The sequence below is a fragment of the Microtus oregoni genome, unplaced genomic scaffold (assembly GCF_018167655.1).
Source record: "Microtus oregoni isolate MIOR12 unplaced genomic scaffold, Mior012 000008F_ref0000371, whole genome shotgun sequence".
Lineage (NCBI taxonomy): Eukaryota > Metazoa > Chordata > Mammalia > Rodentia > Cricetidae > Microtus > Microtus oregoni.
The window spans coordinates 38,581,048-38,599,261 of record NW_024543067.1 but is presented as its reverse complement, the minus strand read 5'-3'; the positions used below and the strand labels follow the sequence as shown (position 1 = coordinate 38,599,261).

Sequence of the window (18,214 nt, the reverse complement as noted above, 5' to 3'; positions counted from 1 at the left end):
TGATCTCAGGAGTTCACAACTAGGAAGACACCAAAGTCAAACATAAGCAAGGTCTAAAACAGCACAGAAAGGTTCCATCCAAGCCGGGCGGTGGTGGCGCACACCTTTAATCTCAGCACTCGGGAGGCAGAGACAGGCAGATCTCCGTGAGTTTGTGGCTAGCCTGGTCTACAGAGCTAGTTCCAGGACAGGCGAAAACAAAACAAACAGACAAAAAAAAAAAGAAAAAGGTTCCATCTATTTGTATCAGCTGCTTCCTTCACAGATCAAGGCTGGGTACAAATCATGGAGAGGAGACACTAACTTAATTAGCTCTCTGTAACCCTCGGTCCCTCTCTCTGAGCCATTACCTTTCCATATCCCAGAGCTCTTCCACAGAGCCACCCTGCATCTCTCCACCCTAACCAAGTCAGTGGCCTGTCTTAATCTGCTCACACCTACTCAGGGCCACAGGTGAATGTGGTCCAGGTTTCCCCTGCTGCACCCGCAGGCTCTCTGGGTTGGCACAGTGGCTGTGGCCTCCCCATTCATCATTCCTGGCTGTTCAAGAAGTTCCTGACTGGGCAAACCATTTCCACACCTAACATAACCTTTTGCTGGAGAGAAATGTACACTCCTTAGTGGGGGGGGGGGATAATCACCCAGCCCTGGGGCAGGCTTGACCGTCCTCTCCTGTCTTGTTCCATCACGGTTCTGTGAACTGCTCCTCAGGCTCACAGCCTTGCAGAAGCTCCTCAGCACACAATCTGTCTCTGTCAGTCTTTTGCTTAGGAGCTCCAGCTTGCCACAAATCCTGCTACATCTGTTTCTGAGTAGCCAGAAGGCCTCTGCCTCTGCCTTACGTTTTCTGGCCCCCTCTAGGTTGTTCTTTTACTTATGAACTTCCTTTCCATGCTGGTCTAAGTCACTTAGCTGTACCAAAGCCTTTCCTACCCCACACAGCCCTTGCCCCACCAGAGAGCTCAGCAGAGCCACTAAAGCTCCACAACAGCCTCCAGGTCCCCGCTGGATCAACCTTTCCCCTAACTCCTCTGTGAACACAGTTCCAGCTGGCCCAGTGGACTGGGGTTCCAACACAGCTTCTCTTGCTCCTGGTTCCCTCACGGGTGCCTCTCCCTCCTCAATTGCCCTCCATTCCCGGACATTTATGGGAACCCCAGATGGAGATTATCCTAATGGCTCTGATACGACAGTCCTTCTCTCTCACGCCGTCTCAGGGTGTGCAGCCTCTGCCTGATGGAGGGGTAAGGCGCTACATGACTCAGTTTCCTGCCTCCACAGCAGTCTGACTGCTCCCATCCCCTCTCCTGTCCCACAACCTCACAAACCCAGGCTGTGATAGGCTCTTTCATTGCTGGCTTTCAAGTCCTCCTTGACTTCAGGAGTTCGAGTACTGAGTATTCCAAGTCACATAAGCTTCTCATACTGGATCACTGGAAGGCCCCTCTGTACATCAGATCACAGATTCCCCTATTTTCGACTAAAGTTTGGACGTGTGGAGTATCTTCTATCTCTTTTCCACCTCTCTCTCGGCCCCTCCTTTATCTAATTTTCTTGCCAAATCCGAGGCTGACGAGGAGGCTGCTGCCGTTTCTTCCCTTTCTTGTTATGATTGTCTTTACACAGACAAGCTCCTGCTAGGCCGCCATCTCAGTCTCAGGTCACTGACTACACACAGCAGTGGCCAGGCAGCCTCTGCTGGGCATTCTTAGATCTGCACCCACCTTAAAGACGACAAACTTTCCTCTGAACTTTTAGCTGTCTTCAGAGCACCTCCATATACTCCTGTGATGCCCTCTGCCTAGCAAGCAGGCATTGCCACCCCATACCTCATAGATGAAGACTGCCGTCCTGGGCTTCCTCCCCCAGACCTTGTTTCCCTGTCTCTACCCAGAGCAAGAACCATGCAACTGCTCTCGACGTACACAGCACACAGAAGAGGACCGCTCTATTGGAATTTCCTCCCTGGAGGCTCCCCCTTAGGTTGCTCAGTCTGCTGTGTGCATGTCTTGCTACCCATAGCCAAGACTGCGCTCACTCTGCCCCAACTCACCCCTGCTTCTGCTGTGTCCTTATCCAGGAGGGACACAACACACATGTGTACTCACCCACATAGGGAACCCATGGCAGACCAAACTACAGAGACCACCAATGTCCAACTTGGTGAATCAATGAGTTACTTACAGCAGCAGAAATGACTCAAAGATGGCTGCATCGCCAAGGCCCACCCATGCATGGATGGGAACCTGGAGCACACTGCACAGCCTGCAGGCAGCTGCACAGGTTGGAGAACATCCTTTGCAGGCGCCTCAGCTGGTCTAAACCTCAGCGTCTTCCTGCAGCTCTGTTCTGCAAATCTCTTCTTTTTTTTTTTTAAATATTTATTTATTATGTATACAATATTCTGTCTGCGTGTATGTCTGCAGGCCAGAAGAGGGCACCAGACCTCATTACAGATGGTTGTGAGCCACCATGTGGTTGCTGGGAATTGAACTCAGAACCCCTGGAAGAGCAGGCAATGCTCTCAACCTCTGAGCCATCTCTCCAGCCCTGTTCTGCAAATCTCAGAGGAACTCTCAACTTTTATGGCTTACTCTAGTAGGGAGGGGCCTGCTGATTCTGGTCAGTTTCAGGGACTTCCTGAAGCTCGTTTGAGTTATTTATCTTCCAGAAGGATGCAATGTTTAGTCTTAGAGGAAACCAGTAGACCAGTGTGTAAAGTACTTCCTGCAGAGGCCTGAGGACCTAACTTTAAATCCCCAGGGCGCAGGTAAAGACAGGCTTGGCTGTGGGCACCTGCAAAGAGGACCGCAGACAAGGGACTCTGGAGGCTGACAGGCCAGGTGCCCTGGTATCCGCAGTGGCACACGAGAGACCAAGGTGGGGAAAGTGAGGACCAACACTGTGGCTGTCCTTCTCTCACACACTGTAGCGTTGCGAGTAGCTAACTCCGTACACAGACTTAAGAAAGACAGGGAGATGCCACCCCTAGCTGGGTGTGGTGGGTCATGTCTATAATTTCGTCACTCAAGGCTGAGGCAGGAGGGTTGCTGTCTAGGACTCCATAGCAAGACCAAAACTCACCATTCCAAACTGGGCACAGAGGCACATGCCTCTAGTTCGTGAGCTCTGTATCTCTGTGAGCAGGCCAGCCTGGTGTACACAGAGTCCTCCAGACTCCCCCAGCCCGAGGCTGTCTCAGTCCGACCCTGTCTCAGAAACATTGACCAGAGCAGCTACAGATAATGATCAAAGCCCTCCCAGCCCGTGCTGGAGTTAGGAACCTCAAACACTCAACTGCAGTTCTTATTTGTGTGTTTAGTCCTGGCATACAACCAACAGCAGGAGCAAAGACTTCACAGTTTGTAGGGCCTCGCTGGCCAACAACTCAGAGGGAGATAGCCCACCCTTGGTACTAGAATTTTCATTCAGTGGCCTTAAGGCCTCTGGGAGTGTCCTTCAGGATTTTTTTTTTTTTTTTTTTTGAGAAAGGCTCTCGCTATATAACCCTGGGTGGCCTGAAGTATGCCATGTAGACCAAACAGGTCTGGAAAACACGGGGATGTGCCTGCTTCTGCCTCTGGAGTGCTGGGGTGACAGGAGTGTGCCGCCACACCCGGCTCATAGGGGAAAGGTGAAGGTGGCTTCCGCTTGTTCCTTGTGACAGCCCGGGTCCTAATTAGTTACTTCTTTTTCAGGATTTCATTACATTTACTTAGTTTGGTGTGTGAGGACAACTTTGGGAGCCAGTTCTCCCTTCCACCCTTTGAGACTGAGAGATCAAATTCAGGTCCTCAGGCTTGGTGGCAAGCACCTTTACCCGCTGACCCATTTCAACAGCCCCTAATTAGGTATTTGTAATGAAGCAATACAGCTTCACAATGCATCTCCCCGAACAAATGCCAGCCATGACAATGGTCCCTATCTCCCTCAGTTTAGAGGTTTGAATAGAAGCAGCAGAAAGCAGACCTCGGCAGGAGGGAAGAGGAGGGGTGCTCACAAACCTACCACCACAGACTGGTCACCCCATTGACACTTGTGGGCGGGGCCTCAGTACCCAGTCTCCAGGGCATTGATAAGGACACAATGAGTGGGGTTCCAGAATACTCTGTGAGCAGACTTTTCTTCCCCACTCCACAATGCTCCCCAGTGTCCCGTGCTCTGAATGGCTGAGTCGGTCAACTTGCGAGCAGCTGCAGAGTTGGTGAGATATGTCCTCTAGTGACACAAATGGAATGACCTTACCAGAATGGGTACAAATCCCAAGCCTGAGCAAAGCACCTGAGCGGGCACAAATCCCAAGCCCGAGCAAAGCACCTGAGCAGATACAAATCCCAAGCCTGAGCGGGTACAAAGCCCAAGCCTGAGCAAAGCACCTGAGCTAGGGTCCTAGCAGGCTAGCGAGAGGGTGCAGTGGATGGGAGGAGCTTGCTGCCAGACCTGATTACTGAGAGCCACGTGGTACAAGGATAGAGCTGACACACCCCAGAGGTCCTGTGACCGCTACACTCACACACGCACACACAAAACAAGTTAGTGTTAAAAAACAAAAAGCTGAGAATCGAGGAAGATAAGAAGGACATTTCAAATTTTGAACTGGCAGAAAAAGAGGGAAGAGTTTCTGTGGGGTGGGGTTGAGGCTTCAGTCTCATCCTGTGGCTCAGCTGGTCTTGTGCTCCAGATAGACATTCCATCGAATCCTCCAGTGTTGGTTTACAGCCACGAACCACCAAGGCCAGCACGAAAGGACTTTCCAGCATCAAAAACAGCAAGTGCAAAAGTCCTGAGGCCGGATGTGCCCGGGTAAAAGAAAGGAAGGAAGGAGGGGGAAGTAAGAGGAGGTGAAAGTGGAGAGGTGACCTGGTCCAGTGTGAGGCCTGTGGACACGGAACTTAGAGGTTGGAGCTGTAGTTTAGTGGTAGAGCAAGTCCCTGACGTCAGTCCTCAACACCCCCCCCCCACCTTCCTAACCTGACCTCCTCTCTTCCTAACCTTCCTCTCTGACCGCTGCAGCTAGGCATTGCACATGCACACACACGTGCACACTCAGATGTGATTTAGAGCTGTTTTCATTTTGGGGGGCTGAAGAGATGGCTCAGCAGTTAGGAGCACTGACTGCTCTGCCAATAACTGAGATTCAATTCCCAGGCCCCACATGGCCAGGCAGCTCACAACTGTCTGTACCTCCAGTTGCAGAGAAGCCAGGACTTGCTCTCTGGCCCTTGTCGGTACTGTGTGTACACAATGCACACTCTTAGGTAAAACACTCACACATAAAAAAAAAAACAAACACCAGACAGTGGTGGTGCACACCTTTAATCCCAGAACTCGGGAAGCAGAGACAAGTGGATCTCTGCAAATTCGAGGCCAGCCTGGTCTATAGAAGGAGTTCCAGGACAGCCAGGGATTCACAGAAATCCTATCTCGAAAAAAACAACAATAATAATGCAAAATAAACTTTTTTAAAAAAATAAAAGTGTAGTTTTTAAGCTGAATGTGATGGCATGCACCTTTAATCCCAGCACTCAGGAGGCAGAGGCAGGTGAGTTTCTGAGCTTGAGGCCAGCCTGCTCTACAGAGTGAGTTCCAGGACAATCAGAGCTACATAGAAAACAACATAGCTTTAAAAAAAAAAAACAGAATGTTAAAAATTTTGGACAGGGTCTCAATGAAGCCCTGGCTGTCTTGGCCCCAAGAGATACCTGATCTGCTTCTCAATGCTGGGACTGAGGCCTGGGCCACCACACTTAAGGCAGAGGAATGAAGGAGCCACAGAAAAGTCTGCCGGGAAGAGCCTGGTTAGTGTGCGGGGCGCCCTTTGGCTGCTGTGTAGAACAGAGCTTCAGCATGGGAACTGTAGCGTCAGTAGCAGTGGCCTTCGAAGGGGAGGAAGTGTAGAACTGGAGGCACACATCAGGGATTGGCAGTTTTTCCATTTTGATTTTTTGTCTGAAATAGTCAATTATCACCTACCCTATTTTTCTTGTATTTTAATTACATTTAAATTTTTATTTTATATACATGTGTGTATGATACACAGGTCAGAGGGTGGGCTCTTTAGGCATGAGGATATGGAAGGCAGAGGACAGCTTGCAGAAGCGAGTCCTCTCCTTCTACCCTGTGGTGACCCGAGTATTGAACTCAGTGGACAGGGGTGGCAGTGAGCACCTTTGCCTGCTGAGCCCTTCTGTGGGCCCTGTGTTTTAATTATTATTTTTTAATTTTATGATTATTATTTTTATTATTATTTTTAAGACGAATGTGAGTTGGATCCTTTTGGTTTGAGTTTGCAAAGATTATAATTCTGTTACAGTTTTCAGGGGTGATAATTCCCACCCACCTCACCCCTCCCTACCCCACCCCTAAAAGGCACAACTTATATTTACAGCTCTGGGCTCAGTTCACACTGCACATGGGTCTGAGAAGCAGGGGCAGGTCCTTTGAGGAATGACTGTTTCCAGCCAAGCCTCTGCTGCACCCCACCCCACCCCACCCCCACCGCCTTTGCTGGTTTGCTTTGTTTTAAGTGTTTTGTCTGAGATAAGGTCTCAGCCACACAACCCTGGATGTCCTGGAACTCACTCTGTAGACCAGGCTGGCCTCAAACTCACAGGGGTCCACCTGCCTCTGCCTCCGAGTGCTGGGACTAAAAGCGTGTGACATCACTCCTGGCTCTCCCAAACTTTTTCTTTTCTGAGACCCAGAACCGGGCAGGACCCATAAGCTCATGCTGGCAGCTGGTGAAGCTAGGGGTTGCCTGGCCCCTCCTAGAGTCGGGATGACAGGTGTGCACCAGAACATCAAACTTATCATTTTAGATAAAAAAGTTATTATTGTTATTGTGGGGAGTGTGCACACACATGCTGCTGTGTGGATGTGGAGGTCAGAGGATGCTGGGAGCCGGTTTTCTCCTCCACCGTTGGTTGGTACCAACTCAGGTTCTCATCTTCCACAGCAGGCCATTCACCATGGAGCCATCGCCATGGCTGCCTGGTTACTTCTGGGTTCACTTTGTTTTCTTATGTGGGTGTGGGAATCCAGCTCAGGGACTCAGTCTTGGGCAGCAAGCCCTTTACCAACGGAGCCATCTCCCCAGCCTTCAGCTTTGTTCTTGGAGACAGGGTCACATGTGGTCCAGGCCAGGCTTGAACTTCATATGTAGTAGAGGATGACTTAGCTCTGATCCTTCTGCCTCCATCTGCCAGGCCCTGGGATGGCAGGATGTATATTACCTTGTTTATGTGGTGCTGGGATGGAGGCCAAGCTTCTTGCATGGTAGACAAGCACTCCACCCAGTCAGCCCCAGCCTTGAGCGACTTGTTAAATGAACTATTGGGAGTGTGTGGGGGGGGTGTCATTCCTGAGCCTTGTCATTTCCCATGCACCCTCACTCTCCTCTGACCCCTGGCCCAGGTGTCCTATGCACGCCCCAGTTCTGCCTCTATTCGGGATGCTAACCTGTACGTCAGTGGCCTCCCCAAGACTATGAGCCAGAAGGAGATGGAACAACTCTTCTCCCAGTATGGCCGCATCATCACTTCCAGAATCCTGCTGGACCAGGCCACAGGTCAGAATGCCAAGAGGAGAGGGTGCTCTGGGCCAGGGTGTCCCAGGGAGGGAAGAGTCACACGAAGAGGTATAGAGTACCTGAGACTGATGCCCTCACTCCCCTGGCAGGTGTCTCTCGGGGTGTGGGATTCATCCGCTTTGACAAGAGGATCGAGGCTGAGGAGGCCATCAAGGGACTGAATGGGCAGAAACCACTAGGTGCGGCTGAGCCAATCACGGTCAAATTCGCAAACAACCCGAGTCAGAAGACAGGGCAGGCCCTGCTCACCCACCTGTACCAGTCCTCTGCCCGGCGCTATGCGGGTCCTCTGCATCATCAGACACAGCGTTTCCGGTGAGCCAGAGTCCCCAGACCCCAGGTCAAATGCCCCAAGCCTGCAGCTGCCCTCCCTGAGCCAGTTTTCTTCCCATGGTACCCAGGGACACCTCACCAGCAGGAGCATGAAAGGGCGTGTGCCCGGTACCTAGAGCTGGTAGCTAAGAGAAGTCAGCTGTGACTCTGTCTCTGTCTGTCTGTCTGTCTCTCCCTGTGTCTTGGTCATGGTTTCTATCACTGTGATAAAGCACCATGACCAAAAACAATGTGAGGAGAAAGTTGATTTTCATCTTAACAGCAAACCGTTCACCGTGAGGGGAAGTCAGGGCAGGAACCCGGAAAGCAGAGACCATGGGGGACACTGCTTCCTGGTTGGCTGTCCATACCTTCCTTGCTCAGTCTGCTTTCTTATACAGCCCAGGCCCACGTGCATAGAAGAGGCACGGCCCACAGTGGGCTGGGCCCTCCCACATCAATCAAGGAAATATCACACAGGCCATGTGATGAAAGTGTATTTTCAATAGAAGTTCCTCTTCTGGAGACTTGTGCCAAATTGACAAAAAGCAAAACAAAACCAAAAAACCCAGACCAAACAACAACAATGACAGAAAAAAACAAAACAAAACAAAAAAACAACCTGGACAGGATGTCTCCCAGTTTTCTTGTGTGTCTGCCTGTCCTTTCTCTCCCATCTTTCCCTGTGCCTGTCCATCTCTCCTGTCCGTCTCTCCTTACATTCTCTTCTAGTCTTTCTGTCTGTCTCTTTATCTCCATATCTCTGTCTCTTCCTCTGCACAGGTGTGTTTCTGTCTATCTTTGGCCTGCCCCGTGGGTCCAGTTGTGCCTCATTTTCCTTATGGATAACACCCACCAAACATTCCCTTTCATATTCTGTGTGCCAGCCATGATCATATTCTGGCACGGTAACTGGGTAGAACAGCTTGTTCCGTGCCATTCACTGAGATTTCTTCATCTGAGATGGAGTGTGGAAAAATCCAAAAGAAGACTTGAACCCAGAACCCTGGCTGCTCCCAAGCCGGAGGTCATTGGCAACAATGATAACTATGGGGGTGGCTGTGCGCTCTGCCCACCCTCCCGTGAGCTCAGGAACCCGCCCCCCCAAGGCTGTACCACCATCTTTGTAAGCTCTCAACCCCTGGGTCCTCCTGGCAGGGCCCATGGAGGCATCAGGAGGGCAAGACAAGATCCTTCAGGCTGGGCAGCAGCAGGGCTGGTGAGAAGCAGTCCCGAATGAGTGAGGTTCCGTGCCAGGCAGTGTCCAGCCGGGCTGGGAGCAAGCAGCGGGGGGTGGGGGGGTGGGAGTTGAGGGGGCGGGCTGTTGAAGGCTGTGGGGGTGGGGTGGACTAGCTGTCACATCACAGGGGCTGGGTCACAGGCTACTCTGACAGCTGCTTCTGCCTCCACAGGCTGGACAATTTGCTCAACATGGCCTATGGAGTCAAAAGGTAACAGTGCTCCTGTCCCACTGTCCCTTCCCACAGCTCCCTTACCTTGATGGCCTCCTTTTTAACCCCTGCATGTCCCTTGTCCCTGGGACCACTGGGAACCCATCTCTGCCTGTATCTAGGAGATGAAAACCTCAAGACTAGGAGCAGAGCGGACGTATAGAGAGAGTGGCTATGGAAGGTGGGGCATGGAGAGCTGTCTGTGGCTTTCACCCCTTTCTTTTGCCCCAGTCCCCACATTAACTCTCTGGGAGTCACTAACCACTGCTATGTTGTGCTCTAGGCGTGGAACCGGGGACTCCTGCATGCTAGCCTTGCACTGAGTCATGCCCCCTTACCCCGGGCCCTCACTCAGCCATTCCTGAGCCCCATCCATCAGCTGTTGTTGCTGGGTTTTTGTCAACAGCCACGGAAGGTTTCCTTTCCTCCCACAGTCGCGATTAACCTTGAAGGCATCCTAGCTCCATCCACATCCCTGCTCTTGTGAAAGTCTCCATGTCTATGGTGTCATAAGCTGGTGGGAACATGTTGCATATCGAAACCTGGGCTTGAGGCCAAAGATGCAGCATGGCCCAGACTTGCTCTCTTGGACATGAATTCGAGACAGAACACAGTGCTTGGTACATAATAAAAGGTGGCCAAGTATAAATACTGTCGCTGTTCATGTTCTCAGCTCCACGGGGATGAGAGGTGTGAGCAAGTGGTGGTCAGGGCAGTGCAAGGGCAGCGTAAGGGTCACGAGATGGTGGCCAAAAGAGACCTGGAGGGAACCTGGCAGCAGGGACAGCAGTGAGCTGAGTCCCTATGGTCAAGGTTAAAGGGGGTTAGACTTTCAGTGATTAATCCTGAGGTGAGGGAGTCGATGGGAATATGGTTGTCTGTCCTTTAATTAGTTTGGTCCACAGACAACCTGTTACCCAGGGGTGAGATATCCCAGAGACAATGGCAGGGACCTGGTGGTGACATGAAGCACCATTGTCCTCCTTACCCGTCAGGGACACATCCTGAGACTCCTTGTTGGTGCCTGACGAGAGATTGACATCGAAACCTCTATATCTTATTTACTTAAATTTCTATTTATTTGTTTATGTGATTGTTTGTTTGTTTATGAGACAGGGTTTCTCTGTGTAGCTGGGTGACCTGAAACGCTTTCTGTAGACCAGGCTGGCCTCGAACTTACAGAGATCCGCCTGCCTCTGTCTCCCGAGTGCTGGAAGGCACCACCACCGCCCAGCCCTTTCTTGACACAGGGTTTCACACAGGCAGGTCAGCAAGCCTAAACCACGCGTGTCCTTGAACCCTGCTCCTTCTGCCTCTCCCTCAAACGTGGGGCTTCAGAGACGTTCGTTTATCTTCTTACTTTTATTTCGAGCTGTGACTCTCCTGCCCACATCCTAGAGTGACAAGCCTGCACCACCAGGCCAGCTCCTTCTTCATAATTTCACAGCTTTGTCCTTTCCTGAGGTACTAGTGGCCTCAGCATATGGATACCCTCTTTTCCATAAGTGAAGAACTTTTCCCTTTTCCCTTAAAGAAAACATTTTTATCAGTTTTTCTTAGGCATCTCTAAATTACCAACATTAACCAGTTGAAATAACGGTTCCTTAACACAGAAACTATGATTTTAGATAGTCAGTCTGCTCCTGAGACAGCTAAGTGACTAGTGGGGGAGGAGTACATCCGCATGGGGACCTTCTGTCACGCTGCTCATTCTCCTCGTTTATCCCTTTAGTTCTTCCTCTTTTTCCACCTCCTCCTCCTCTTTCCTTCTCTCCCTTTTCTTCTAGACAGGGTCTTATATGTATCTGACTGGCCTTGAACTCATAAAAATCTCCCTATCAGGAGACACTAACTCCTGAGTGTTAAAGAAAGGCATCTTCTTTTTTGGCTTTGTCATCTCGTGTGTCCCAGGCTGACAGCAAACTGAAGGTGTAGATGAAAATGACATGGAACTCCTCGTGCTCCTGTCTCCGCTGCTCTAGCGCTAGGATGACAAGAGCCGTCTACCATGCCTGACTTTTTGTGAAGTAGGACAGGGGCTGGGAAGCTGGCCCAGTGTGGCACAAGCTAAGGAGGACCTGACTCAGATCTCCAGCATCCATCAGAACCCTGGAGTGACAGTGCGTGTCTGAGACCCCAGTTCTGGAGGGCTGAGACGGGAGGGTAAGAGAGGAGACGGAGACAGACTTAACAAGAAAGGCTCTCTTGAGAATGAGAGTGTGTTAAAGCTGGGGCAGATCCAGGAGTCAAAAACATTTGTTTCAAGACAAATTTTTGCTCTGTGCCCTTGGCCTTCCAAGAACTATAATTATAATCCTAAGTCACCTAACCACATTCAGTGTGCAATTAAAATTTATGAGTGTGGGCTGACAAGAATGTTCAGAGGGTAAAGGGGCTTGCCACACGGCATGATTACCTGAGTTTAATGCCTAGAACCCATATAAGGTGGAAGGAGAAAACCAACTCTACAGACTCGTCCTCTGCCCTCCACCAGTGTCACGGCATGTGCACCCCCTCCTCCTACTACATACACACACACACACACACACACACACTAATGATACATTTAATACAATTATATTAGAAATTCCTTATAGTTATATACCTTCTGATCCACATAACTCAGAAGGCAGATTCACAAAGATCACAAGTTAGAGGCTAGCCTGGGCTATACAGTGAGATCCAGTCTCAAAAATCCAAAAACATGGGCTGGAGTGAAGGCCCAGTGGTTAAGAGCACTTGTTCTTGCAGAGGACCCAGGTTCGATTTCCAGCACCAACATGGTTGCTCGCAGCTCTCTGTAACTCCAGTTCCAGGGGTTCTGATGCCCCCTACTAGTGTTGAGAGGTTTCTGTCCCATCTGGGCTTACAGCCATTCAGTCCCAAAGAAATACACAGAGGCTTACATTAATTATAAACTAGTTGACCTATTATCTCAGGCTTCTTATAAACTCTTATATCTTACATTAACCCATAATTCTTGTCTGTGTTAGTCATGTGGCTTAGTACTGTTTATCAGTGAGGCGTTCTCATCTTGCTTCCTCTGTGTCTGGGTGACTACTTCAGACTGAGCCTTTCCTCTCACAGAATTCTCCTGTTCTGGTCGCCCGGCCTATACTTCCTGCCTGGCTACCAGCCAATCAGCATTTTAGTAAATCAATACAAAAGAGAAATCTTTTCAGGGTACAAGAGCATTGTTCCACAGCACACTGGCTTCTGCAGGTACCACGTATGCATGCGTTTCACTTACATACATGCAGGCAAACACACATAAAAATGAAATAAGTCCAAACTGAGCATGGTGTGTTTAATCCCAGCACTAGGGAAGATCTCTGAAGGCCAGCCTGGTCTACATAGTGAGCTCCAGGACAGCCAGAGTTACATAGAGGAACCCTGCCTTGAAAAACCAAAATAAACAAATAAATAATCTAAATAATATTTTTAAAAAAACAAAACAAACACGCAAAACAAACAAACAAAAGCCAGTCTATGAATTGTTTATTTTTAGAAATTTTCATTTAAGGAAACTACCAGTAATTGAAACCAGAGAAAGAAAAACTAAGTCAGAAGGGTATTGCTTGTGATTTGGATAGGAAGAGACCAGAAAAGAGACAGATGAGGCCACTTTTCATGTTAGAGGAAGGTGCAGGACCACTGGCTCACATACGACACCCTATGCTGGTCTTGTAGGGCCAGTTTCTACCCACACAGGGAAAGTCAAGATGGAGTCAGAGCTGTCAGGGAAGATTGGTACCAGGACAGGTTCAGATTTCGGCCAAAAAAGAAGAGCCAGGGCTCAGCTGTTACCCATGCTGGGCTCCTTCATCGGCCGAGGCAAGAAATGGAGTTCAGTTCGAGGTCAGCATGGTTGGAGTACAGAGGCAGTCTCTGTCTCTCTGTCTGTCTGTCTCCCTCTGTCATCTCTCTCTCTCACACACACACACCAGAGTTAGTTTTGAAGGGGTGGGGACTGGGAATGCAGCTCAATTGGAAGAGCACTTGCCTGGCATGCACAAAGCCTTGGGTTCCATCCCAGCGCTGTCAGCTGGGTGTGCAATGCCAGCATTTGGGAGGTAAAGGCAAGAGAAGCACAAGTTTAAGACCAGCAAGCAAAAAGGAAGAAAAAAACAAAACCAAGAAGCCACCCTTGGCTATATAGTGAGTTCAGGCCAACTAGGCCACAGAGAAAAGCTGAGTATACCTATGGAAGGGTGAAGATCAGCAGGGCTCAGGATCAGGTAGGGTCAAAGGTCACGAGATCCGGCTAAAGATGGCACTTTAGGACAGGGTCATAGGTGATATTTGGAGAGCGGTGGAGGTCAAGACAGGTTGCAGGTCAGGGGCTGGTGTCTCAGTGGGGTCAGAGACAAGCAATGGGGTCACAGCTAGGTTAGGACAAGGGTCTTACATACATAGCACACAGTATAGGGTTCTCCCAGTGGGGGATGTCGGAGGCATGCTGGGGATCAGGGCAGAGCCCGCGTGACCCCCAAAGTAGTCCCCTGTCGCTCATCGCCAGGTTCTCCCCAATCGCCATTGATGGCATGAGTGGCCTGGCAGGTGTGGGCTTGTCCGGAGGCGCGGCAGGCGCTGGCTGGTGCATCTTCGTGTACAACCTGTCCCCGGAAGCTGATGAGAGCGTGCTGTGGCAGCTTTTCGGACCTTTTGGGGCAGTCACCAATGTCAAGGTCATCCGGGATTTCACCACCAACAAGTGCAAAGGCTTCGGCTTCGTCACCATGACCAACTACGACGAGGCAGCCATGGCCATCGCCAGCCTGAATGGCTACCGCCTGGGTGAGCGTGTGCTGCAGGTGTCCTTCAAGACCAGCAAGCAGCACAAGGCCTGAGCATTTACCGCCCTCCCTCCCTGGGCAGCAGAGAGAGAGAATGAGAGCGGGAGAGAGAGAGTGAGAAAGAGAGAGAGAGCGTGACTGCAAGAGCAGGAAGACCCACACACTTGCAAAAAACACCACAGGGTGAGCATCGGGATGGGGAGGGTCTGCAGGGAATCGAGGGGGAGGGGTCCCCCCATCCTCCCTGCTTTCCCCACCCAGCTGGGGCTTGTTCACTCTCTCGTCTTGGTTTGGTTCACGGTGATGGCTTTTGTTTCTTTTTTTGGCTAAAAACAAAAAGAAGAAAGCAGAGAGGAGACCCCCCCCATCCCACCTCACCCTCTCCACCCTGCATGGGATGGCTCAGGGGACACAGCAGTGCTCCACCCAGGCCTCCTTTGCCCAGGCCTGTCCTATACCGAGAGAAAGGGGAGGGAACAGGTTTAAAAATCCCCAAAACAGCAAAAAACATGAAAGAGGGGTGTGGGCCTCCCCATCCCCGGCCCCAGTCCCTGGGCAGAATACAGGGAGCAGGGTTGGGGCAGGGTAGGAAGCAGAAACAAAACGAAAAAAAAGGGTGGGGTGGGGTGGGAGGGGAAGAAAAACTCTATTTTTGTAAAAAGGGAAAAAGACCTCGTGGAGAATTTTTACTGGGGATTCTTGAACTTGAAAAAAAAATCACAAAAAAAGACAAAAAAAAAAAAAGAAACTATTTTGGCAAGTTATGTTTACCAACTAACTGGGGCGGGGGTGCAGGGAGCAGGGCTGAGGGTTTGAAAGTCCATAGGGCTGCCAGTGCGCGCGCACACACACACACACACAAACACACACACACAGAGCCACAAGAAGACAGGAGGGACATATACTTGGACCTCGGAGACACAGAAACATTTCAGGATACATTCAGGAAGGTGACCAAAGCCACAAGAGAGGATGGAGACACACGGACCCTTAGGGCTGTGTAGACATAGATACAGACATTGGCTGCTTGTCCACAAAACCATGTGACGTGTGAAAGCCACTGCCACAGATCCATTTGGACGTAGGAATCTGGACATAAGTTTCCAAAGAGAGCCGGGGCTGCCGTCGGTTGGTGGACCTGGGTTCAGCCCAGCACTGCAGCAACCTGGAGCAGTGGTGCACAGCCTTCGTTCTTCCTAGTACTTGAGAGGTGGAGGCAGAAGATCAGGTCAAGACTAGCCTTGGCTACATAGTGAGTTTAGGTTAGCCTGGGCTATATAAGACCCTGTCTCAAAAAACAAAAACAAAAATAAACAGGTCACCTAGAAACATACAACACCTAGGGACATACAACACCTAGGGACATACACCCATGTCCACAGCATCCTACACGTCACCTAGATACATACAACACCTAGGGACATACAACACCTTGGGACATACAACACCTAGGGACATACACCCATGTCCACAGCATCCTACACGTCACCTAGATACATACAACACCTAGGGACATACAACACCTTGGGACATACACCCATGTCCACAGCATCCTACAGGCCCAGACAAGACGTTCCTACTGGAGACCCTGACCCAGTTACTTCCTCCAGCCAGGCTGGTCCAGCCACTTCTCCCTGGGCCCCCAATAAGCCCCAGCCCCAGGTTCTCTGCACAGACTCCTTAGCCCACCAGGGGCCTCCCTGCTGCCCACACATATGGCGTCCATGCATCCAAACACACAATACCTCGTTCTACTTTGGCATCACCGTGGGCTGGAGGGGGCTCTTACTCCCCACAACACTGAGGCCAAAGGACCCCCTGCCCCTGGGACTCAGCCCCCCTGGGTCCAGGGGGAGGTCTGCAGTCTCCTCCCTCAACTAGGGCCAGTGTGCTCCCCACTGCAGCAAGCACCCAGAACATCCCCCAGACCCAGGGGTGTCCCCACACCCCTTCCCATCAGCGTGTCACCTTTTGATTGTTGGGTTTTTTCGTCTTTCTGGACTGTGGGGGAACCATGGATGCAGCCTTCATGAGCCCCGGCCCTGGCTTCTGACTGAATTTTGCATCCATAACCCCACACTCTTTTTATTCTTTTATGCAAGTTCCAACAGAAGCCACAGGCTGGAGCCCCTGGGAGCCCCAAACCTTCAACCCATCCCTCAGTGGGCCCAGTCACAACTGAGAATCGTGAAGCCCCGCCCCGCCCTGCCCTCTAGTTCTAGTTGCTTTCTTCTGGTGTCCTCTGCGTTTGGTGTCTGGCCATGGCCCCATCTGAGCGTCCAACTCTCTCTCCCCACCCCTCCTGGTGTTGTTCTTAACCGTCTGTGGAATTTCTGCTGCAAGGAACAAAAAGAAAAAAAAAATTAAAAAAAGACCAAAAAATAAAAAAACGGAAAAAAAAAAAGAAAGAAAACTCAAGCTGAGATATAGCAACAGGAAAGAAAGGAAAAAAGACAAAAACACACACAAAGACAATTTAAAAACAAAAAAAAAGGAAAAAAAGATAAACTGTCACCAGTTAACTTTCTCGTACTTTTTTGCTGAATTTAGCTTCATGTAGTTTTAACTTATTGCTATGTTAACTATTTATTACCCTTGTTGGCCTGTAAGGACCTTTGTGTATATTTCTGTTCTTTCATTGGTTTGCAAGTTGAAGGAAGATGTCCCTTTTCTTTCAGTTTTGCTGAGATGTGGTTATGCCTAATTTATTTATAAAAAGGGGAAGTGGAGTCATTAAAGTAATAATTATTAATAACAGTAATGGTAGCGGAGTGCCCCCTGGGGTGCCGTGGGCTCCCCACAGCTGTTGGTGCCCAGGGCCTCTCAATGGGTTTGTTTTGCTATTGTCTTGAGAGGTTTTTCTGTCTATTTAGCTGGTGAACTCTAGCTTGCTCATGATACACCGAACCTATTTATTCTGGTGGTTTCTAAGTCTGCCCTAATCCTCCCCATCCCTCCCAGCAGGACAGGGATTCCCCACCTCCAGGAGGGTGCAACCCCTTCTTTCCCTGCTGTTTCTGGGGTCTCCCCCTGCCTTCCACACATGCTGGAGGCATCCGAGCAATAAGGGCTGGGTTTGTCCCCCACCCTGGGGGGAGGGCCAGCTCTGAAGAGGGGGCTTCTCCCCCCACCCCCTCCCACCAAGGCCTAGGTCCCTGCTGTCCCCAAGACTGGGAGGAGGGGACTTTTTTTCTAAGATACAAGCTTAGCCCAGCTAGCCCCCCTCCCTGAAGGCCAGTCCCCCAGGAGGGCCAGGCCAAGGGCTCCCAGGGAGAGGAGCCCTTGGGTCTTCCAAAATCCCTGGGGGGTCACAGGCAGGGCCAGTGGGAATGGGGCTCAGCCCCTCCAACCCTTCCTTCATCCTGTTTATTGGGAAAGTTTCAAACCATGATAGAGTCCATGTTGGAGGTGATATAAAGAACTGTAGAAAAAAAAAAACTAAAAAAAACAAACCTCAACCCAAACCCACAAACACTTCAAGTTGCGTTTAGACTATTTATTACCGAGATTCCAGGCCTGGCCGCGGTAACTGACTTTTACATGGAATTGTTTAATTATTTGTACTTTTCATGCCAGAGAATAAAAAGTTCAGAATCTTAAGTCTCAGGTGATTTGTGGGCAGGGGTGGGCAGGTCTGTGTGCTGGGACCCCCGGGAAAGGATGCCATCCCTCCCTGGGCTGGGATCTCCACTCCCCATGGGAGACTCAGGAAGCTGACAACACTCTACTGTCTACCGATTGCTGGGGCCTGGGTGCCTTCGCTGTCAGTTGGGTTGCGGTGCTGCAAGAGGCTGTACCTACTGCTTCCCTCGGTGTAAACTGCAGCTGCGACACCACACCTGACAGTTCAAGAGTCCAGTCCATCACGGCAGGAAGGCGTGGCAGGAGCTTGAAGCTGCTGGCACTGCAGCCAGGAAGCAGAGATGGCTGCAGGAGCTAAGGTACACGTCACCAAACCTTGACCTCTGCTCCTTCTCTGTAACTACAGCCAGGTCTGTCTCCTAGGCAACTCCAGACCCTGCTAAGTTGACAGCGGTACCCCCCACCTTCCACATCTGCCTCCTGTT

The 18,214-nt window shown here is 50.5% G+C and overlaps 1 protein-coding gene across 3 annotated transcripts in view; it reads left to right on the top strand.

Annotated features, from left to right (window-relative positions):
- Positions 1-17,747, top strand: part of Elavl3 (ELAV like RNA binding protein 3) — a 36,319-nt gene extending 18,572 nt beyond the window's left edge. For 2 of the 3 annotated variants that reach the window (XM_041656970.1, XM_041656969.1), the window contains exons 4-7: positions 7,414-7,567; positions 7,678-7,903; positions 9,313-9,351; positions 13,850-17,747. In XM_041656970.1, the coding sequence (XP_041512904.1) occupies positions 7,414-7,567; positions 7,678-7,903; positions 9,313-9,351; positions 13,850-14,201 (771 nt within the window). In that variant the 3' untranslated portion in view covers positions 14,202-17,747. The remainder of the gene's footprint in view (positions 1-7,413; positions 7,568-7,677; positions 7,904-9,312; positions 9,352-13,849) is intronic. The other variant, XM_041656971.1, reaches the window with a different exon arrangement.
- The last annotated feature ends 467 nt before the right edge of the window (positions 17,748-18,214 follow it).